This window comes from Carex rostrata, chromosome 18 (genome assembly GCF_964058835.1).
Source record: "Carex rostrata chromosome 18, lpCarRost1.2, whole genome shotgun sequence".
NCBI lineage: Eukaryota > Viridiplantae > Streptophyta > Magnoliopsida > Poales > Cyperaceae > Carex > Carex rostrata.
The window spans coordinates 2,498,070-2,523,004 of record NC_135935.1 but is presented as its reverse complement, the minus strand read 5'-3'; the positions used below and the strand labels follow the sequence as shown (position 1 = coordinate 2,523,004).

Here is a 24,935-nt window from a genome sequence, read left to right as displayed (position 1 = left end):
ATATCAGAGATGTAAAGCTTGTATAATACAATTCAGTGAAATACAAAGAATGTTTCCTTCTCAGGTCATGTTTGGTTGTGGACTAAACAGTGGAATAAGGGCTTTAGGCCTCACTTATTTCACCAAACATGATTTAATTGAGCCGAACTAAGACGGAATAAGCTGATCTTTAGGCCGGACTAAATTGGCATAAACTAAACCACTTCTCTAGGTGGTTTAATTTTAATTGAGTATGAGATCTAATTTTTCATTATTTTTATTATTTTTAATCACTTTTTAAGAGATATAAAATAAGCAATTATTTTTTTTCATTTACGAAAACTTATAACTTTATCAATTATAAAATCAATTTTTTTTAAATGGCATAACTTTCTAAATCAACAAAATATGCAATCTAAAAAATAATTAAATAAAATATTTTTTAAATTGTACTACAAAATAATAAATTTTTTGTTCATCAACCTAACACATTTTTGACAAATAAATTCATACGAATAAATTTTTCACTGAATTTATAAGTCTCGGACAACGCAGATCATCTGAAATTCAAGATCTAGTCCAGACCTCAAAACCTCAACGCCTCCGTTCAGGTGCTGCTAGTGGAGAGAAGCTTCTGACAAGGCTCCCAAGGTAATAAGCAGATACCCCCCTAGGAAAAGGAAGAATTAGCACATCAAACCTTCTTGGGCCTCTACCGGATTTTCAAGAATTTGATTCTTGGGCCTCAGCCGAATTCTCCAGCCCTTCTATGGAGTCTATATCCTCTGTCTTGGCAACTATGAAGTCTTCCATGTTGCAGTTCTTGGAGCAAGCCCGTCTACTGGCGTCCTCAACCCGCTGCACGCCGTCTACACAAATACCTCTGCTACAGGCAATCGTCTCACCCTCTGGAAAAATACATCTCACGGGAGGCGCCTTGGACCCGTTCTTCTCTGGCCCGACTGATGCCCCCCTCCGCCTTGCTGCGCCTTCTTCTTCGGCACTTCTTCTTCTGCCTCAACCTAGTGGCCGACCCATCTCAGGCCACCTCCCCTCCGCCCCTGTTCCTGAGCCGCCACCAGCCCTTCCTCCCTCTCCTTCACCCGACGCCTTTCACCATTGGAGGACAGCTCTCTCTAGAACCGAAAGTTTACTTGTAGATCCGAAGGTAAATTCGATGGCCACTTCTAGATCTTTTATTGCTACTGCTTCTCTTGATCCGGCTGTGGCAAACAACTTCTCGTCCTCCACCGCCAAATCAGTTCCATTCCGACACCTCCATCAACCTAGGGTTTCGACAGGGGCTGATCGTCTTCATTCCAAATTTCAATTCCTTCATTCTCTAACTAAAAAAGGTACATTAGTGTGTTTTCGATGTGGTGATTCTGGCCATTTAGCTAAATCTTGTCACAACGCTATTGTGTGTTTTGCTTGCAACCGTCTAGGTCATCGTTCACACACCTGCCGGGCAATTACAATGCTTCCTTCCTCTTCTCGCCCTCCTCTCACACCAGCAATGAAAACACAAGGCAACTCCTTACCTGTTATGCGCTTTTCCTGCACTCAATCAATCCGGGAACATGCTGAAATTTTAAGCTGAGGAGTAGTCATCAAAGATTCTTATCACAAAGGTGCTACTTTCATTGTTTCTTCCTTATCTTCTCTATTTCCTGTGAAGGATTTTCAGTGGAAAACTATTTCTTTGAGTGAAGATTGTTTCTTCTTACATCCACCTGATCCGACTTGGAGGCAGCTGGCTATTGCTGAGGGCAGAATCCTTCTTGGGGATATAGTCTTTCTTTTGGAGGCTTTTGATCCAGTTAAGTACGATGGTGGTTGGGAACCCTTTACTTGCTTGATTAAGATCTATGGTCTTCCTTCATCTCTGTCACATGGGTCTGAGTTTCAACGGTTAATAAGTGAGATTGGGGGATTTATTATCAAAATTGACCCTTTGACGCAAGCTGGTGAAAATATGAAGTATTTGAGGCTGAAAATTGGGGTTTATGATCAATCGGACATTCCTTCTTGTCGCAAGCTTTATTTCAAAGGCCCAGATGGTGTGCCTCGTTATTATTTCTCAACCTCACCCTTTACCCCCCCCCCCCCCCCAGTGCACCTTCTATTCCAGCCCCTCCTCCACCCCCTCCGCTTACTCCAGTCCCCCCCTCCACTTCCTCCTCCTCCTCCTCCTCCCCTACCCCCCATGCCCCACCCTGCTACTATTCCTTTACCTCCTCCCATTCCACCTTCTGGAGCCACTTTGCCTCCCTCACTAGCTATGCCTTCTGCGGATTCTAATAGATTCGCTTTGCTAAATTCACTGCCTGATAGTGAGTCCAATCAAAGTGATCCATGGGCTTCTCAAGACGAGCTACCTCCTCCACCTCCATTGCCTCATATTCCTCAAGATCCTCGCGAGGTGGCTCTCAAAAATGACAAGGAGAGAAAGCGCAAAGGAAAGAAGCTTGCAGTGCCCTCTATGGAAGAACCTAGAAACAGTCCTCGTGTCAAACTCAACCATCTAGCTAGTGCTACAGAAGCTATAGTTGGAAGTGGAGCTTCTTCATCCTCATCCAAGTCTGCCAAAGCTACCACAGGTACTCAATTTTTGATTGATCAATTCCCTTACTCTTCTTTATCTGACTTGGATTTACTAAAGTTGTATGATATTAATGGTTTTAAATTAGGTGACACTTTAGATGATAGTATACAAATAATTCGTGCTTTGCGTTCTTTATCTAAACCTAAATTTATGTCAGTTTTATCTGAGAGTGCTCCTATTGGCCAGATTGTTGTTTCTTCTGTTTCATCAGACATTACAGGTTCTCAAGACTTAGGAATCAATGATATTCCTGAGTCTAATCAAATTGGGGCACTTACTATTTCTAATGGTTAAGTTCCTCAATTGGAGTGCTAGAGGCTTAGGCCTAGCTACTAAAAGACGGTACCTTAGGGATTTAATTAGTGATAATCATATAGACTTTGTAAGTATACAAGAAACTAAGAAAGAATTATTTCATGATAGATCTTTGAGAACTCTTAGTAATACAATCAATAACTGGATAGTTAAGCCTTCTGAGGGAGCTTCGGGAGGTTTACTTTTAGGATTCAATGACTCTTTATTTACTTTAATCTCTTCTTATGTTAAGGATTATTCTATTACGGTACATATTAGAAATAAGATTGATAACTTTGAATGGTGCTTTATAACTATTTATGGTCCTTTAACCACTGCTTCTCGAAGAGCTTTTCTTCTTGAATTGAATGATCTATGCTCTTTAGGTATTGACGCTTTCTTAATTTTAGGCAATTTTAATATGATTAGACAGAGATCTGAAAGATCTGGTAATAGTTATAATCATGTAATTAGTAGTCGATTTAATTCTTTTATTAGGACCAATGACTTAATGGAATTATCGTTATCTGATAAAAAGTTTACATGGGCACGATCCCTTAATTCTTCTTCACAGGCACTCTTAGATAGATGTTTTTGTTCCACTTCTTGGAACGCACACTTTAATCTTTCAAAACTCACTTCACTACCTAGGGCCTACTCAGATCATATTCCTTTAATTTTAGACACTCAGGCAATTGTTATTCCCCACTCTAAGTCTATTAAATTTGATAAATCCTGGCTTGCTCATGAGGGTTTTTATGACTTAGTATCTTCGTGTTGGCTTAATAATCCTTTATCATCTGATCTAGGTAACAGTTGGAAATTTAAAATGCAATCTTTACGACAAAAATTAAGAGGATGGAGCTCTAATGTTAGAGGTGAAAAGAAGAGAATCAAATCTACTTTGCTTTCTAGACTAGGTTATTTTGAAAATCAACTAGAAGATAATTGTCTTACTGAGAACGACCTTGAAGATTGGAAATCTTGTCAACATGATTTATATACGCTCTATTTAGAAGAAGAACAATACTGGCAACAACGGTCTAGATTAAAATGGTTTTTAGAAGGGGATCTTAATACTAAATTTTTCCATGTTGTGGCATCAAATAGGAAAAAGAAAAATACTATCGATAGTTTAGAAATTGATGGTTCTATGTGCTTTGATCAATCTATAATTTTACGTCATGTTACTGAGTTTTATAAAAGCCTTATGGGGTCCTCTACTCCAAGATTACTATCCTTACAAGACAATTTGTGGGCTCCATCTGAAAATTTAACTACTGATCAATGTCTTTTTTTACAAGCACCTTTTTCTTTAGAGGAAATTAAACGGGTTGTTTTTGTATGTAATCCCTCTAAGGCTCCTGGGCCTGATGGTATGTCATTTCAGTTTTATCAATCGTTTTGGGATATTCTTAAAGATGATTTACTTAGGATATTCACAGCATTTTATAATAATAATTTAGATATTTCCAAATTTAACCTTGCTTCCATCTGTTTAATCCCTAAAAAGGAGGATGCTACCACAGTTAGAAACTTTCGGTCTATTAGTCTAATTAATTGTAGTTTTAAGCTAATCACAAAATTATTAGCCGATAGATTAGCTTTAGTTATGGATTCTTTAATAGACTCTTCTCAAACAGCTTACATTAAAGGTAGATTAATTTTGGATAATGTAGTATGTGCACATGAGGTTCTTCATCAAGTGAAAATTAAGAAGCAAAAAGGTGTTCTATTCAAACTTGATTTTGAAAAAGCTTTTGACCATGTTAATTGGGAGTTCTTACTTGAAATATTACATGCAAGGGGCTTTGGAGAAAAATTTACTACTTGGATCAAATTGATTTTAGAAGGTAGCCGAACATGTGTAAATTTAAATGGTACTTTAGGCCCATATTTTTCTTGCCAAAGAGGGGTACGACAGGGAGATCCCCTATCTCCTTTCCTTTTTATACTTGTAACTGATGCTTTAAACAAAATCCTTCAACAAGCTAATAGAGGAGGATTTGTCGATGGTTTGGGAAACTTTTCAAATTTCAGAAATATTATGAATTTATATTTTGCAGATGATACTCTTCTTTTCCTTAAGGCTGATAAAGTAGTTTTAACACATATTAGATGGCTATTGGTAGCTTTTGAGAATGTTTCTGGTTTGAAAATTAATTATGATAAAAGCGAGATGTATCCTCTTAACTTATTAGATACTGAAACTGATGAACTCGCTTCAATTCTGAGGTGTAAGATCTCCACTTTACCTCTTACTTACTTAGGTATTCCTATTAATAATAAATCTCTAACTGATATCGATTGGCAACTGCTGATTGATAAGATTGAAAAAAGATTGCAAGGGTGGAAAGGCTCTTTACTATCTTTAGGAGGTAGAGTAACCCTTTTAAATTTTGTTATTTCTGCTATTCCCTTATATTGGTTATCCATATATAGATTACCCGCTAAAATTAGACATAAAATAGATAAAATTAGATGTAAATTCTTATGGCATGGAGGTAACTCTACTAGAAGAAAATACTATTTAGTCTCATGGAGAATTGTGTGCAAAAGTAAAGATCAGGGAGGCTTGGGGGTTTTAGACCTCAAGCTTATGAATAAGGCCCTTCTGGCTAAATGGTGGTATCGGTTTCTAGATAATTCTGTTTCTGGTAGATGGAAAAATATTTTGCTTAGTAAATATGGAACTAGAACTACTCCTTCTCTTTGTTCACCTTTTGGGCGATCAAACCTAAAAGATCATGTGGTTATCAATTTAGGACTAAATAAAGAAATAGGTAACGGTAAAACAACTTCTTTTTGGTTAGATAGATGGTGTAGTGAACATACCTTAAAAAATCAATTTCCAAACCTTTTTTTTTCTATTGTTACTAATAGGTTTATTTCTGTAGCCGAGGCATTTTCTACTTCTTATTTAAGTCTGTCTTTTCAAAGGCAAATAACTGGTATTTATAGGGATGAATTGATTACCTTGCACCACAAGTTTCAACATTTTACTTTGTCTTCTCATTTGGAAGATAGATTGATATAGCGATGGTCACAAGATGATCATTTCACTGTTCATTCTTTTTATAAATGGTTAGAATATGGTGGTATTCCAAATTCTGAATATAATACCATTTGGAAATCTCACATCCCTTTAAAAATCAAAATATTTCTTTGGCTTGTCTGACATGATAAAATTCTTACTAAGGTTAACTTGTCAAAAAAAGGTTGGCCAGGAAATCTTACTTGTGCATTTTGTGACCAACATGAGAGCGCTGACAATTTATTTATACATTGTTCATATGTATGCTTGATATGGAATTGGATTGCCACATACAATTCATTCCTCTTTACCTGTAATTATTTAGATGATTTATGGTTACCTGATGCTTCTATTCCCTTAAAGGATAGACTCCTTGTAAAATTGTTAAGGGGAGCTATCATATGGAATGTATGGTTATAAAGAAATAGAGTTATTTTTAATGATAATACTACTCTCATTTCTGCTAAATCATTAGGGTTTAAGATAATATTTTTAGCTACTTTTTGGTGTAAGTCTAGCTCTGATAATTCATACTTAAAATTAAGTCTAATGCTTCCATGTGATGTTAAGGACCTTCCAGATCAGATACTGGAGGAGGAAGAGGAATCCAGCCAAGCTCTTGGAGCTGGCAACCCCCCAGATCATATGTCTGGAGACGAGATGTCAGATGAGGATCTACTGGATTACTAGTCTCCTAGGATATGATTGCTTTTTGAAACTTTTATTTTGCTTAGTATTCATTTTGTTTCCATTTTAGCTTTTGATGTAGTACTATCTCTCCTTGTATGCTTTTATGTTTGTTGATGGTGACTTGTTGTAAGACTTTTCATATTTGATTTTGGTACCTATTTTAGGTACCATATCAGGTATGCTTTGATTTCTATAAAATCGGTGGTAATACCACTATTTTTCAAAAAAAAAAAGACAAATAAATTCATACACATATAACTTTAATTAAATAAGATTCATTAAATACAATGTGCTTCTCTAACATATAGAATTAATTTATACATAACTCGTTTTCTTGTACAATTTCTTTCAATTAAAATGAAAAGAAAAAAAAATACAAAGAATAGTTTTATTATTGTTATTACAAATTTTGTAGGACAAAATAATTTGTAATATCAAATCATGCCTTAAGCCATCAAATTCTTATCAAACAAGTAATAATGTAAGTCAAGATATAACTTTAAATATCAACCAGACATAAATAATTTAGATCGACCTAAATTGAAATAACTAAGTTAGGCCTCATTAATTTTAGTCCACAACCAAACATGGCCATCAGCTTAGTTTATAGGCCGTTATGGTACCATTGGTTTATTTGCTATATAAGTTTGGTATGCGTTGGTAGTTGGTACTGATGCTTCTCTCTTACTTTTTCCTATTTTTAATTATACAACGATAGATATTCTTCTAGATTAAATTCTAGCCTTAGATCTATGATGATCTAAAATCTGAGATCTTCTTTTATTTTTCAACAGTAATCTACATGACAAAATATTTAGTTTTCAAAGTGTAAGATAGACCTCGTCTTGTTCTGCGAACAAAATACATCTATTTAATTCTTAACTGCCGGATAAAGTAGAGCAGAACAACTCAATTTTCTAGAATCTCTTAGTTGTTCAAAATTAAAATATCTACGGTTTATTAGCTAGTCAACCAATTAGACGGGTCAAAGAATATAATACGATAATGTCCTTACCTGATTGAAGAGAGAGGAACCTCAATTGCTTGATCTGCAAACAATAGAATACGATAATGACATAATGTCCTTACCTGATTGAATTTACGAGGAAATTTCCCAGCTAATTAACCTGAATTTCAACTAGAGGACTAGAAATTAGGAAATATCCTTACAATTAGGAAATAAATGGAGTCATGGGGTACTTGAAGACGACAAATAATTAAACTATCATGAAATGCATTCGAATTAAAATATATATCTACATGTCCATGAGTAGGGGTGTCAACAGGTACGATAAGGGTCGGATGGAAACATTTTTGTATCTGTACCCATATTTTATCTTATCCGTTATGGTTGTCAAATAACGAAACGGCAGCAGATAAATATCGGATAATGCTAATATAATAATTAATTTTATTATTTACTAAATAAAACATTAAAACACATTCATTTCACACATCTTGACATATTTTAAAGGTCTAAACTTTATTGAAATTTGCTTGAATTTATTTACGTGTTTTAATGATTAATTAAGTATAACACAACAACCAAGAGTAGTTAGAGAATAAATATTAATTGCTCATTAATATATATATATATATATATATATATATATAATTTTGTTTTTTTTTATAATTATCTGATACATAATAAACTTTATCTGTGCTCTTTCTTTTTGTTTTTATTTTACAAAAAGCACTCAAACGAGTCTCTCATCTACATGGAAGCATTCTTGAGCCAAATTAAAAGAGCTACTTCTCTTTCTACCTTTTTCTACCTTCAAGGAGACCCAAACATACAACTTGACAATTCAAATCGAAAGAGCAATGACATTCAGATATCGGCTTTGACATTTCAAGCACACCATGCGTACACCGCGATGCGCTTGAGCGGGGCTAATAGGAATCCAATGGATATAAACAATTCAGAAGACAGTAACAAACGGAGGGACGAAATAGTTAGTTACAGCTGCTGGTAGTTAGATATGATTCTATTAGAGTATGTAACCAAGATTAGAGAATGCTTGTAATACTCTATAAATTTCAGAGATGTAAAGCTTGTAGAATACAGTTCAGTGAAATACAAAGAATGTTTCTTTCTGAGGTCATGTTTGGTTGTGGACTAAACAAGGAATAAGGGCTTTAGGCCTCACTTATTCCACCAAATGTGATTTAATTGAGCCGGACTAAGACGGAATAAGCCGATTTTTAGACCGGACTAAATTGGCATAAACTAAACCACCTCTCTAGGTGGTTTAATTTTAATTGAGTATGAGGCCTAACTTTTCATTATTTTTATTATTTTTAATCACTTTTTAAGAGATATAAAATAAGCAATTTTTTTTTCATTTACAGAAACTTATAACTTTATCAATTATAGAATCAACATTTTTTTTAAATGGCATAACTTTCTAAATCAAAAAAAATATGCAATCTAAAAAATAATTAAATAAAATATTTTTTAAATTGTACTACAAAATAATAAGTTTTTTGTTCATCAACCTAACACATTTTTGACAAATAAATTCGTACACATATAACTTCAATTAAATAAGATTCATTAAATACAATGTGCTTCTCTAAGATATAGAATTAATTTATACATAACTCGTTTTCTTGTACAATTTCTTTCAATCAAAATGAAAAGAAAAAAAAATACAAAGAATAGTTTTATTATTGTTATTACAAATTTTGTAAGACAAAATAATTTGTAATATCAAATCATGCCTTAAGCTATCAAATTCTTATCAAACAAGTAATAATTTAAGTCAAGGTATAACTTTACATATCAACCAAATATAAATAATTTAGATTGATCTAGATTGGAATAACTAAGTTAGGTCTAACTTTAGTCCACAGCCAAACATGGTCAGCTTAGTTTATAGGCCGTTATGGTACCATTGGTTTATTTGCTAGATATGTTTGGTATGCGTTGGTAGTTGGTACTGATGCTTCTCTCTTACTTTTTTCCTATTTTTAATTATACAGTGATAGATATTCTTCTTGATTAAATTCTAGCCCTAGATCTATGATGATCTAAAATCTGAGATCTTCTTTTATTTTTCAACAGTAATCTACATGACAAAATATTTAGTTTTCAAAGTGTAAGATAGACCTCGTCTTGTTCTGCGAACAAAATACATCTATTTAATTCTTAACTGCCATATAAAGTAGAGCAGAACAACTCAATTTTCTGGAATCTCTTAGTTGTTCAAAATTAAAATATCTACGGTTTATTAGCTAGTCAACCAATTAGACGGTCCAAAGAATATAATACGATAATGTCCTTACCTGATTGAAGAGAGAGGAACCTCAATTGCTTCGATCATCTGCAAACAATATAATACGATAATGACATAATGTCCATACATGATTGAATTACGAGGAAATTTCCCAGCTAATTAACCTGAATTTCAACTAGAGGACTAGAAATTAGGAAATATCCTTACAATTAGGAAATAAATTGAGTCATGGGGTACTTGAAGACGACAAATAATTAAGGGGAAATTGTGAGAATGCCACTACAAAACCTTGAAATTGTGAGATTGCCACTACAAACTTCAAAATTGTGAGAATGCCACTATAAAACGTTCATAATTGTGAAAATGCCATTAACAGTGTATTTTTATAATATTTTTATCAAAAAATAACTGAAAAATACTGTTTTGATATACATAATTATGTATTCCGATTATACCCTTCATACAAAAAAAGTAACACTCCAGTTGATATCGCCTCTTCAAATTAATTTTTGATAAAAATATTATAAGAATACACTGTTAATGACATTTTCACAATTATGGATGTTTTATAGTGGCATTCTCACAATTTTTAAGTTTGTAGTGGCAATCTCACAATTTGAAGGTTTTGTAGTGGCAATCTCACAATTTTCCCAATAATTAAACTATCATGAAATGCATTCGAATTAAAATATATGTCTACATGTCCATAGAGTAGGGGTGTCAACGGGTACGATAAGGGACGTCGGATGGAAGCATTTTTGTATAATTATGTGATACATAATAGACTTTATCTGTACTCTTACTTATTTAGATAATGAAAAAAATTATTTACCCATATCCATAACATATTAAGTTTATGAAAAAAAAATCTTACTGGTATCCATCCGGGTAAACGGATGCCATTGACACCCCTATCCATGAGAGATCGTTGGCGGATAATTAACTGCGTCATGGCTAAAGCCGAGCTTAATAAATAAAACACTATCTACCAACTCTACTCATACGGTCATAACTCTTAATTTGCAAATCTTGCAAACGACTCTCCACCACATTAATTTGGTATCACTTATGAGGAAAATTCTCTTTTTCTCACTTTTTCACCTTCTCTTATGCTCGGGCGAGGCGGTTGATTTATTTAAACAACATCAAAACATAACAGATGGAGGGAAGCTCGAGTCAGCCGGCGGTACCTTCGTGCTTGGTTTCTTCTCGACCGGTGCATCTAAGCATTTTCTCGGTATTTGGTTCAAAGTATCACCACAAGCAATTGTTTGGGTTGCTAACCGTAATTCTCCTCTCAAAAACACCTCTGGAGTTCTTTCAATCTCTGAAAAAGGAAATTTAATACTTGAAGATAATTCCAACGGTAGTGTTATGTGGTATTCTAACTCCACTTATACAACTAACCCCACATCTGTACAACTTCTTGACTCGGGAAATCTAGTGTTAAGGGACTTAAAAACAAATGGTGTTTTATGGCAAAGCTTTGATTGGCCCACAAACACCTTTTTACCGGGTATGAGAGTCGGTAAGAATTTAAAAACTGGTCATGAGTGGTCACTCTACTCCTGGCGTACATCAGACGACCCAGCAATTGGAGAATACCACTATTATATGGACACACATGGTTCTCCTGAATTTGGTACGTGGGATGGTAACCAAAAAAGGTTGTACCGGACCGGGCCATGGAATGGGGTACGATTTAGTGGCATACCAGAGATGACTACTTTTCAAGACATGTTTAGTTTCAACTTTAACAATAGTCCAGATGAGATATCTTATGGATACTCTAACAAACCCGGTTCTTTTCTATCTCGGGTCATGTTGAATGAATCAGGAACTATGCAGCGCCTGGTGTGGTACCAGAACACAAGTTCCTGGAGCGTATTCTGGTCTGCTCCAAGAGATCAATGCGACTACTACGCAAAATGCGGTGTGTTTGGTGTGTGTAATGCAAATGATGCAATGGTTTGTAGCTGCTTCAATGGGTTTGAACCAAGGTCACCCAGCGGGTGGTATATGAGAGATACAAGCCGAGGGTGTGTGAGAAAGACTAAATTAGACTGTGCAAATCAGGGTGATGGATTTAATTTGGTTAAAGGTGTCAAGTTACCCGAGACACATAGTGCTATTGTCGATGTTACTATTGACCTCGATAGGTGCAGAGAGAAGTGCTTGGCAAATTGTTCCTGCGTGGCTTATTCGGGGATAGATGTAAGAAATGGAGGTAGTGGTTGCATTATGTGGGCAAATGAGTTGGTCGATACAAGGTTTATTGACGGTGGTCAGGATTTGTACATTAAAGTTTCGCTGTCTGATTTAGGTATGCTTTTTTCTTTGCTCTTCAAGTTTTTAAATTCAGATAATCTTTTTTTTGTTACAATTTTTAGAATATCGTTTTGTAATTCGACAAAAGGTTCCAGCTGTATTTCTCATCTTTTAGTCAAAGCAAGGTTCAATCACTCAAAATATTTCTCCCTTTGCTTGATTTAGTAATTGTAGACTGCAAAAGTCAAATTGACTGTGAACTTTAATTTATTTGCAAAGACTAATTTTCTCCTCTTTGACTAAAAGAATTATTCCGCATTTGCATAGGCTAATTCTTCTATATTTTTCAAATAAAATTGGAAATTTTTAGCTCAAGTCACCTGTAATGTGGTAAACTTGGAAGGCATTATTATATATTGTAGCAAACAACATGAAAATGAAATCTGGAAGCTGTCAAGATTTACCAGACAATTTGTTATTCTGATAAATTTAATTGTTCAGTACTTCTAAATTAAAACATGTAGTAAAAGAAGAAAAAGGCTACGGAAAGCTAGAATGCAGTAATTGATATTGCTAACCTTATTAGTGTCAAAAATCTTAAAAATTGTAGTGCCAAGTTTATATTATTTGTGGGCAACCCTGGTCAGAAAGGGTGGCTGTTAGGTCTAAGCTGTCCATTTTTTGCAGATCAGCAAATCTTTTATCCCGCTAAAGTATAAGAATAGATGACATACTACACAACATATGTTTTGTAGGATACCAATATTTTAAACATTGAATTGTGTGTGAACTTCTTTGTGGGTTATTATATATTTGGTCTTGAAGACTAACTTCTATGATTACATCACCACTTGGTAATCAATTGTAGAAATTGCCTTAATTGCACAGTTTTAATTCCATATTTTGAAATGATATAATTTATTTAACTTCACTAGCATGAAGTGCTTATGTCTAGGATCAGCCATAAAGTCATATTGTTGAATCAGTCAATGCTAGTTGTCTTTAAATCTTTTTTAAATTAAATTAGCTTCACTAGCATTAAGTCATATATATATATATATATAGAGTTAGGCTGGGGTGCTATGGATAGCATAGTGGCCTCCCGTGCTACGGCTCAATATTCAAGTTTTCAAAATCCAAACGGTAGATCCGAACCGTTCATTGTTTAATCCATATTGAAATGTGCTTGGAGACCAAATTTTACATTTTTTGGAATTTTTTTGCTATTTATTAAGATGGTTTAAAAATCGCTGTTTTTATTAAAATTCTGCACCACTGGAAAACAGCGATTTCAAACCATCTTAATAAATAGCAAAAAAATTCCAAAAAATGTAAAATTTGGTCTCCAAGCACATTTCAATATGGATTAAACAATGAACGGTTCGGATCGACCGTTTGGATTTTGAAAACTTGAATATTGAGCCGTAGCACGGGAGGCCACTATGCTATCCATAGCACCCCAGCCTAACTCTATATATATATATATATATATAGAGCTAGGCTACGGTGAGTTGCGAAGTAAAGCAACTATTTTACTTCACACTCATATTTTGCGATTTTGAAGTTCAAAACATCGATCCGAACCGTTCATCTTATTCTTCATATTGAACTGTGATTGGAGACCAAATTTTACATTTTTTGGAATTTTTTTACTATTTATTAAGTAATTTTGAAAGTTGCTGATCTGATGGTCCAGAAAATTTTACTGTTTTTTACTGTTCACAGCAAAACAGCAACTTTAAAAAATGCTTAATAAATAGTAAAAAAATTCCAAAAAATGTAAAATTTGGTCTCCAAGCACATTTCAATATGGATTAAATATCTAACGGTTCGGATCGGTAATTTGGACTTTCAAAATAAAAATACGGCGTGAAGTAGAAACGTGTTTTACTTCGCAACTCACCGTAGCCTAGCTCTATATATATATATATATATATATTTAGTTGTTTGTGTTGTTAGATGTTGATATTTAGATATGAATGTTTTTTAGATGTCGATGTAGTTTAGATGATGTTTTGAATGTAGAATGATGGATGTATTTTACGTTTTTATTTGTAAAAAAAAAGATATATCCTTCAACACAAAAGCATCTGTTTCTCACTTTATCTATTTGCAAACACAATTATTTATTATTTAGTAAACAATATAATATTGGTCGTCCATTAGGTAAAGACTTAAAACATGATCAACTAATTCAAATTAAAGTTCTAAGATATATTAATTGTGCAAACAGATGCAGCAACCAAAAACAGCAAGACTCGCCTAGCTATCATAATTTCAGTAGTGGTTGCAACATTTGCTGCCACTCTGTTCACACTTGGTGTTTACATTTGGAAGAAGAAGCCAACAGATAAACGAAAAGGTAAATTACTTCCAAACAAGTCATTATCAATCTTAAATCATGAAGAAGAAAGATTGAATAGTCAATTAGCCTAAGTTTTACCTTCTGTAGTCATCTGTAGTACCAGTTATAACTTCAGTGAGAGCAAAAGCTTTAAAGACGCCGAACTGCCTCTTTTGGACATGGAAACAGTCACTCAGTCTACAAATAATTTCTCCATTATTAACAAAATTGGAGAAGGCGGCTTTGGAAGCGTTTACAAGGTAAACAACTTTTTTGACAAATTATTATTTTTTCAAAAAAAAATAATTTAAAACAGATGCAGTTATTCCTTTTTTTATGGAAATAGTAGGCGAATAGCCAAATGTGATTGTTCAAATGTATGAATTTTGGTAATTATAAGGGTCAATTGACAAATGGACAAGAAATAGCCGTAAAGAGGCTCTCACTGCAATCATCACAAGGACTACATGAGTTCATGAATGAGGTCTTACTGATTGCCAAACTTCAGCACCGTAACCTCGTTCGCCTACATGGATGTTGTATCCATGCCGATGAGAGGATGCTTGTTTATGAATACATGAGCAACAAAAGCTTAGACTTCTTTATTTTTGGTGAGTACAAATGTTTTTGTTTCCAATTTCTTGTCTCCATCCTGATTATACTGTTGGAAAACCGAGAAATATATATCTTAATTTAGTTATATCCATAATGTGTTAGGTCCAACATATATAATAATTTATTTGGTCAAGCTCAATATTTAATTTACCTGGAAAAATTGCTTAATTTAAAGCAAGACCTCTTGAATTAAGGCATACCAATCCTAATGAAGGATACATTAACAAAACATTTTTGGTAAATAATTTGAGAATCTTGAATCAGAGTAAAATATTAATTCTCCAATATTTCTGTAACAGATGAAAATAGACGTCCCTTCTTGGACTGGGGAATGAGATTAGGCATTATTCACGGAATTGCTCGAGGAGTTCTGTACCTACATCAGGATTCAAGATTCAATATAATTCACAGGGACCTGAAAGCTGCGAATATACTATTAGACCAAGAGATGGTTCCAAAGATATCCGATTTTGGTACTGCTAGGTTATTCAGTGGCGATCAGATTGAAATGTCTACACAGACAGTAGTCGGAACACAGTACATTTTTTTCTCTAATTCTCACAAAAAAAACTTGCATTTACTGTTTCATTGTCTCTGTCCAACTTTATAAATGACTATATATCATAATAATTCATGCAGTGGTTACATGTCCCCTGAGTATGCAATGACTGGCATGATATCGGTCAAGTCTGATGTGTACAGCTTTGGAGTTCTTTTGCTGGAGATACTTAGTGGCAAAAGAAATAACGGGAACATGATTCTGCTAGCAGATGTAAGTTTATCAGTAGTGTTAATTTTAATTTCCGTGGTGTTATCTTAAATTCTGATGGAAGTTTTTACTCTCCTCTGTAGTTAGTTACCTGCTCGGTACCAAATGATACTACCAATGACCAGAAAAATGTCTGATTCGCTATTAGTAAAGATACTGTTTTTGTCATCAACCAGTACTATTTTTGTATTTATAATGCTTCTATTTGTCAACGTTTGTCTCAGGCTTGGCGACTATGGGAAAAAGGCAATCCTCTAAAACTTCTGGACCCAACTGTTAGGGGGCCCTGCCCAGTACCAGATCTTTTACGGTGCATACAGGTGGGCCTGCTCTGTGTTCAGGAATGTCCCGATGATAGGCCTCTTATGGGTTCAGTCTTGTTCATGTTGTCGAGTGAAATTGCAGCATTGCCCCGGCCCAAGAAGCCCGTTATTTGTACAAGAATCCGTTCCCTCCAGGCCCAAATGTGGGAATCAAGCAGTGCATATGAGATCACTGTTACAGACCTTGAAGGCCGTTAATCGATCCATTGTATTGGGAATTTGAATCTCCCAAGTAACCCAATTTTTTTAGTTTAGATCTGGACCGTTAGATTCGAATTGGTTCGTCAGATTGAAGGGGCCCATTCGCTCTACTTCGGACCGAATTTCTCAGATTCGAATCAGACGGTCCGGATCTAAACTAACAAATTGGGTTACTTTAGATGATCCGGACGCTTGTATTGGACCGTAGATTGCTAATCAAAGATTTTTTTTTGTTATTTTCTCCTTTTTCCCCTGTATAGAATTTCTCTTCATATAGTTTGTTCTATTTTTTTTTTTTCCAATGATATCATAAAGGGATCTAGGCAAACGTTGCTCGTCCTTTGAACATCATCCAACAAAAGCAATTAGGTAATTGTTGAATTTTGAGATATAATGGAATTTGTAGAAAAAATATTTCATTGCTTCTATTAATATTTTCTGTTTTACTTTACAATGTCTCTATATGCGTTATCTATACACAGGGACGGATCTAGAATTCTCATCAGGGGGGGCAAAAAATTATCGAATTGGGTTTAAATATTTAATCGGGTTTAAATCCATTAACTAATTGGGTACTTGATAAAAAAATGTTTTGACTTGTAATTTCGAATGTTTTTAACTTATAATTCTAATTCCCAATCATAATTCAAGAAATTTATTTTGATTTTAACCCTCAATTTAACCTGAATTACAAATTAAACATCCAGACGGGGGCAAAACAAATTCCAGAGAGGAGCAGAGTCGATCGGAACCGATAAATCACCACTAAAACTCAAAATCCAGGGGGGCGGCTGCCCCCCTCTTATTCCACATGGGTCCGCCCCTATCTATATATGTTATACATTAACATGGCCAAGTGGCCGTTTAGAAATCCAATGGACATAAACAATAAGACAATAACAAACGAAAGGATGAAATAGTTGGAGTTGATAGTTAGTTACAGTTGCTGGTAGTTAGTTAGATATGATTATGTTAGAGTATGTATCCCAGATTAGAGAATGCTTGTAATATTCTATAAATATTAGAGAAGTAAAGCTTATAGAATACAATTAAGAGAAATACAAATAATATTTTTTTTCTCTATCAGCTCAGTTAGTATGGTATCAGAGCTCTAGATAGCGCTGGAATTAGACTAACATCTATTTTAGAAATTATGTCCCTATTTCCATCATTTTCTAGCTTATAAAAGATCCATTATTATAAAAAATAAACTTTTCTCTTCCATTCTATTCTTTTTCTATACTCAGAATAAAACAGCTTAGTACACTATTACAACATATCTTACTCCTCTCTCTATTCTCAGATCTATTCCTATCTCTCTTCACGCAGCAACTAGAGAACGAGCAATACATATCGATCTTGCTCCAGTAGTCGCTGCGCTGCACATTCTCTGTGCCCCGAATTAGTCAGTACATCTCATGCCTCTCACCTTCTCTCACACCACGCACCCCCCCCCCCCCACCCCCCCACAACTTGAATTTTCAAAAATAATGGAAGAAATAGGCTGATTTCGATTTTTTCCTCCCTGAAAATTAGGTAGCCCCTCTCTGGAGAAAAATGGATCTGGTTCTTTCTCTCTTGATTGCTGGTGAGAATAAGCCACAAACTTTCCTCTTTCTCTTGAATTTTGTAGCTCTAAAAATAATCTTCTTTAGACCAATTTTCATAAAACAAAGGAGGGAAAAAAGTCTTATAAAGGAGTCACACATGTCATTGACACAATAGAATGATCCTTGTTTTATTTTAATTTTCTGGTAAGCTTGTTTTATGGTGAGCCTATGTCTTTTCATGTTTTAGTTTATGTGAAGTGTGTGTACCTAAAATGAAGGGGTCACATTAAATGAGAAGTGTGTCTTTTCAAATTAATTCAAATAGTGTCTCTTATGACACTGGGCCCCACTGGTCGGATCGCCATCAACCACACCCAAGTTGCACCCAAATGTGCATTAAATGTTGTAAAATTCTTATAAAATCAACCGTTTGAAGGTTTTTCGCGTTGTTCATATTGAAATTCTCAGTTTAACGCGTAGAATATTATTATGGATTTTATTTCAGTAAATCCAAATCTCATTTTTGTGAATTTCAAAAAAATTAGATTTTAAGGCATTGAATCGACCATTTTTTTAAGAAATTAATTAGATAAACTTCTTAAATGAATTATCAAATTTTTAGGATTCAACAAATGCCCCCTATTAGAACAGGTTGTGAAGCTAATGGGCTTGAACCCGATAAGCTATTTGAATTCAATTCCTGCCCCTTCCTGACAAAAATCCTGCGTCCACCCCTGCCTGAGCTCCGCCCTCTCTCTTTTCCCTTCTGCTGATCGGCACATCTCTTAGTTCTTTCAAAGCAGACGAAGATGGCAGCACGACCGAACCAGCTTCGATCTAAGGCTACCAAGGTATCTCAATTCAATTCTACTCAGCGCATCAAGGCGGTTCGCAAGCAGGTTAGATCCTTCTGCCGCCATCACAAAGCTGCGTCTTCAAGAGCTCCGCCACCTCTAACCACCAGCTACCGAGATCAGGTCCAGGCTGAGATTCAGATCAAGATAAAAAAAATAACGAGACCATCAAGCTAGAGAAGATTTGTCAGAGGAGTGGGTCCCACCCGCATCCATGAAAATTGTAACGCCTAGAAAATTAAGAAATAAATATAGATACGACTCAATCTGAATTTCAGTTTGTTAATAAATATAATGTCACACAATTTAAATACTAAATTATGGTATCAGATAAATAGTTTAAATACTAAATTATGATATGAGATAAATAGTTTATATATTTTTCATTCCTTTAAGTTACTAAAAATAAAAGGCCCGATTTAGTATAGCCTTTATCACAGGCCACAATCCGTGTAATTTTAATTAATCAAATTAAACTGCTTCCAATTACTCGCCTGGTAATTGGCGCCCCTTCCGTAAATAACGACTCCCCATTTAGAAACTGCTCCTAGAATCAATATATCCCTGCCACATGATTTGTCTCCACTTCTTCATAATAATTAGAAAGGAGAACCATATTATATTCACTCTTTCCTCCATGACCCACATAAGAGATCCAAGCTAGCCGCACCTGTGCAAGATAAATTAAGTTCTGAAACTAAGGTATCCCAATTTCATATTAAATTTTTGTAGTTAGTATGTAGATTATATAACTATTTGTGTTGATTTATTTGATAAGAATTATTAAAATTATATATTCCTAAATTTTATATTTGTTATATTGACTTATTTTCAAGTTTATGAAAATTTATATACTTTGTTTAATTAGTTAAGCGTTTTTCTTGAATGAAATATAATTGCTTATCAAACGTTTCTTTGATAATATTATAATTTGAGTTTACGGTTATCAAATCCTCGGATTCACTATTTGATTTGAAGAAACTTGATTTACTCTTCTATTTTATTTATTTATTTAAGTTGAGCAAAACTCTGTTGTAGTTGATAAATTCTGACAGGCAATACAAACTCTGTGAGATGCGCTTATTAGAAAATGTTTATTCATTATCTTTGTTGGTAATAAATTATTAAAGAAAACATCTTAATTAAATTTTACCGAATTAATTTTATAAATCATATAATGATTTTGATTGTCAGAGACTTTTTTTTTAATTGCATCTATTATTTTAATTAAGGGTAAATTTTATTATCATAGATTCTAAGACTTTATTCACTGATGACTCGAGAATTATTTTATTATAAGAAGTCTAGTTCTGAATTTTACAGAAATTTCAGAGTAACAATTATATTTCTAAATTTTACGTGGATCTCTAGATTTTACACAGATCATAAACTTTAAAAGATATTATTTTAACAACATATTATTTTAACTAGAAACTTGCATAAATATTGATTTAGAAACCTGGGCCGTGTTCTAGATTTGAGTGTCGAAGTAAGAAGAAACAATAGAGACAATAGCGAATTGTCCCACGACAACCGGTGCGGGTTTTTTAGATTTTATAAAACTATTTTACTTTCCTATTGTCATTCAACTGTTTATTATTATTGCATTAGTTGGATTTATGCATGTTGTTATCGAACCATTCGTATGACTTGAGTAGACATAAATAATTTGCATAAAATGATAGGATTCATATATTGACCAATGGACTTGCATAAATAGGATGTGTTGAGCATGGCATGAACTGTGTGATTGAATAAATGTGTTTGAAAATGAACGAATAAGATAACTGAACAGGGGCCGATATCCTTGCATATTGGGATGTATACATTGGGTCTAGTGTTCGACTGGACCCCTCGTTAACGTGACTGTAGGCAAAAGCGGTCCTGTCACGGGTCTAACCCTAGCGTCTGGCGGGAGTTCCCCGGTTAGGGCAACAGCCTCTCAGCGTCAGGCAGGAGTTACGCGGTTGGGTTGGCGGTTTCTTTCGGCGTCGGGCGAGAGTTCAGCGGTCGAAGAAACAAGAAAATTAAGTGGTTTCTTCCGGCGTCGGGCGGGAGTTCCGCGGTCGGAGAAACATAGAAAGAGAAAGGAAAATAAAGCATGATTAAGTTAATAAGTATTGGTAGGATTACATTGCATTAGAAAAAGCATACGCATTTTATTTCTTATCATATTTGTGAATATAAGTAAAGATTTTATAAACTCTGGGCTGGAACTAAATCCCGCACTTAGAGAAAGTTCGATCTCTCACCCATTCCACTTTTATGTGGGTTTCAGGTAGGGGTGTCAATGGTACCTTTTTAGCCGTTTACCCGACCCATATCGTATTCGATAAGGCGGGTATGGGTAAGGTTTATTTTTCGTTAGCTTATTGGGTATGGGTATGGGTAAGAATTTTTTTTCGTTAAATAAATGGGTAAGGGTATGGGTAATGATCATTTCGTACCCATTACCCTATAGGGTAATTATAAAATTCAAATATATATTCAATTCAATTTCCAACCCACTTAAATGTATATTCAATTCAATTTCCAACCCACTTAAATGTATATTCAATTCAATTTCCAACCCACTAAAATGTATATTCGTGTTTTTGAATTTTTATTCTTTATAAAAATTAATTTAGTTGGAATTGATTGCACATCTATTTTATTTTTTATTAGAAATGCACTTATATATGTATTAAAATGAATGAGTTTTTGATGTTTAATTTGTAAAATATAATAAAACTAATTATTATACTAATATTATCTGTTATTCACCCGCTACTGTTTTGTTACCCGATAATATTAACGGGTAAGGGTAGGGTAGGGTAAGATCAATTTTTAATAAGTATGGATAAGGTATGGGTAATATCAATTTTAATGGGTATGAGTATGAAAATCTCTCCACCCGACCTGTACCATACCCATTGACACCCCTAGTTTCAGGTAACGAAAATGAAGGATTCGAGCAAGAACAAGCGGGAAGACATATTAGTGATAAATTGCCACATATTGTTTAATTTTTGTTTCTATGATTATATATTGATCAAGGTTCTAAATAGCGTTTATAGCAGTATAGCGGGGAGACAAAAAAAAAAGCTTTAGCGAATAGCGGAGCTATAGCGAAAGCTATTATAAATAGCGTTTTTTTATTTCAAAAATTATATTTTATATTTCTACTAATAGTAAAAATGTCTCATCAAGAAAAAAAAATACCAAATTAATTAAGAAGTTCTAATATTCATATTAAACCAATACAAAGTTCAAATTGTCATTCAAAATATCCCTAATTCAAAAACTATCGATATATTTTATATTCAAAATATACCACTACCATATAACGGTATAGCCCACACATGTTTCATTGTATTGATATAGCTTGATAGAGTAAAAAAAAACTAATCTAGACATTAAGGCTCATTAAAATTGCAAAATCATGTTTTCAGAAAAAAAAAATTGCAAAATCATAACCCATGTAGCATAGCGGACCGCTATTGCCGCTACGCGCTATAGCGGTTGTAGCTTGATTAGCGCAGTTTTAGCCCGTAGCTTAGCTTTCTGGGTCCAAAACCGCTATAGCGGCGCTATAGCTAGCTATTTAGAAGCTTGATATTGATACATTGAGCAGGCATGGCAGTGTCAGTGTTACTAGCCATGTCCACCATGATCGCTTGTGAAAACTCTTTTGCTTATGGAATAAAATGTGGCTTTATTTAAATTTTATTGATAATGTATGTGATGTGCTGTCACACCCCGCGGCCACGGGTTGTAACAGTCTCCCGCCGTAAGCATACAACGCCGTGTATGCTTACAAGGCAATTAACAATTTAAACCAAACAACACGCAATTCAAAACAAGTTTCTAATATATAATCAGAGTACACAGTCTGGACCGTAAATAATACAACATAAGTATCTCATCCGGATACCAACCATGAGGCCTACCCTAAAACTATACACCAAAATATCTAGGGTCCTGAGATGGTAAGCTACTATGGCCTACTACTCGCGTGCCTCTCCGGAATCAGTCGCACCAGTACCTGTAAAATAACCGGGAGGGTGGGGGTGAGAATAAATTCCCAGTGCGAATTTGCCACAGATAGACTATTGGACTTGCAATCAAACTCCATATTCAACAATGAAACCCAAACAATAACAATGCAAACAGATGTATATAATCATAAATAACAGTATACCAATGTTCGACAACAATTAATCAACCTGAAACACAGTTCACGGAATTTCCAAGATGAATTTCAAAACACAACATATATTTGGCTTAACTTAATTCATTAGGGCTTGTAGCAACTACAGGTGTTCTTTCGAGCTGGACCGTTATCAAACCCACATCTGTAGGGTTACAGGCGCCTACAGATGGCCAACCAAGCTGGGCCCTTTTATCCGACACCCATCTGTAGCTGTTTGGCTTAACCATATCCTAAGGTCTGGTTACAAGTCACCTATACAGGTCAACTTGACACAAATGCAATCACACGGAATCAAAGTCAGCCATACCGCTCAACTTTGCAATTTCATTCAAATAGAATCACAAGCAGCTATCAGCTTTGCACAATTCATTAAACAGGTCAACGGATAGGTCACCGTCACCTTATCCAGCCACCTAAACAGGTCGGTCTGGCAAATTCTAACAGGTCAACGCATAAGTCAGCAGCGTCACCTTAATCCAGCCACCTAAACAGGTCGGTCTGGCAAATTCTAACAGGTCAACGCATAAGTCAGCAGCGTCACCTTAATCCAGCCACCTAAACAGGTTGGTCTGGCAAATTCATAAACACAGGTCAACGGATAGGTCACCGTCACCTTATCCAGCCACCTAAACAGGTCGGCCTGGCAGATTCATTCACATCAAGAACAAGTAATAGAACTAATCGAATAATAACCATACCAACATGCCAATTAATCTTAACCTAACAATTCAATTCATTCTCAGTTATGCAAGAATCAATATGCAGCATAAATTCCAAAATATGCAACAATTAATCATTCAACATGACAAACGAATAAACAGTTTAATTCCTGAAAATAAAGTATCAAACAAGTCCAAGAATCCCGCACCTTAGTATGATGAGCGTACCGCTTAATTTAAGGATCGGACGTCTCGTATTGCCTCGCTAAGTCTTGCTCAACCGAGCCTACACCTATATTATACGTATACTTGGTTTAATTTGGATTCAGTGGTCCATACGTTTACTTAGGGTTTGTACAGTCCTAAATCAATTCTTATGTCTTGGTATCGATTCTTTTCGGTTCCTTCTTTCTTATTAAAAATCTCATAGAACGGTGCACAATTGCATCTAGGCCCTCTAGCCATATACCCTTTCACTTTGGTAACCATTAATCACCGTTTCACTACTTTGGTTCTCGGATCAATTCGATTTACCGTTTGGTTAACCCTAATTTGGTCAAAACCTCAAATCAGTCGTTAAATGTTCTAAAAATTCACGATCAGGAAGCAACCCTACCGATTACAAGTCTAATTGGTTGGGTTAAGCAAATCAAATCACGATTATGCCAACTTTCATTTTTGGCACGAAACCCTAGAAATCAGATTTCACAAATCGGAAGAAATCGGGAAAAAGATTGACAAACAAACTAGTAAGGAGTGTAGAGGAACTAGTCCTCGAGTAATTCGAACACAAATCTCGAGTTTAAAACGAGAATCTGAGAAATCGAGAAAATTCGAGGTTTCGAAAGAAAGAAGGAGAGAAAGAAATACCAAATAGGAGAGTTCGGAGAGATCCTCGGCAGCTTACTCGGTTCCGATTTCGATTTCTCGCAACAATCGGAGGTTTGAAAGGAACAGAAAGTTCTCACGTTCTTTCTCTTCTATTTGGGGCGAAAATCACAAGAAATGGGGAATGGTGAAGAGAGAGAGAGAGTGAGAAGCTTTGATTTGGGTTTTAGGGTAAAAAAATACCCTGAATGCGGATGCACCCATCCGCACTGCGGGTGGCTTGACCACTCAACACTTTGTCGGTTTCCAGAAAATGAGCTTTAACACAGAAGTCATCCGCAGTGCGGGTCACCCATCCGCACTCGGGACTTAGGCAAATTTCGAAAAAAGTCCGAGCCTATTGCGGATGAAATCCACCCGCAGTGCGGGTCAACCCATCCGCACTCGGGACTTAGCCAATTTTTCAGGAAATTCAGCTCAATATAGGAATT

The 24,935-nt window shown here is 35.0% G+C and overlaps 2 protein-coding genes and 1 long non-coding RNA gene across 4 annotated transcripts in view; 2 read left to right on the top strand and 1 right to left on the bottom strand.

The window, feature by feature from the left end:
* Window positions 1-16,789, top strand: part of LOC144569107 (receptor-like serine/threonine-protein kinase SD1-8) — a 23,572-nt gene extending 6,783 nt beyond the window's left edge. Inside the window, exon 8 of the mRNA XM_078319299.1 lies at window positions 16,584-16,789. The gene's annotated coding sequence lies outside the window, so the exon portion shown is untranslated. The remainder of the gene's footprint in view (window positions 1-16,583) is intronic.
* The window catches only part of LOC144569105 (receptor-like serine/threonine-protein kinase SD1-8), a 32,986-nt gene continuing 18,890 nt past the window's right edge, over window positions 10,840-24,935 (top strand). The window contains exons 1-7 of one of the 2 annotated variants that reach the window (XM_078319295.1): window positions 10,840-12,164; window positions 14,343-14,471; window positions 14,562-14,713; window positions 14,854-15,064; window positions 15,368-15,605; window positions 15,708-15,840; window positions 16,062-16,353. In XM_078319295.1, coding sequence (XP_078175421.1) covers window positions 10,910-12,164; window positions 14,343-14,471; window positions 14,562-14,713; window positions 14,854-15,064; window positions 15,368-15,605; window positions 15,708-15,840; window positions 16,062-16,353 — 2,410 coding nt within the window. In that variant the 5' untranslated portion in view covers window positions 10,840-10,909. Of the gene's footprint in view, window positions 12,165-14,342; window positions 14,472-14,561; window positions 14,714-14,853; window positions 15,065-15,367; window positions 15,606-15,707; window positions 15,841-16,061; window positions 16,790-24,935 lie in introns of those variants that run through there. The other variant, XM_078319296.1, reaches the window with a different exon arrangement.
* LOC144569111 (uncharacterized) overlaps window positions 15,707-24,935 on the bottom strand; it is a 26,530-nt gene continuing 17,301 nt past the window's right edge. The window contains exon 2 of the long non-coding RNA XR_013515978.1: window positions 15,707-15,928. This is a non-coding gene — a long non-coding RNA (uncharacterized LOC144569111). The remainder of the gene's footprint in view (window positions 15,929-24,935) is intronic.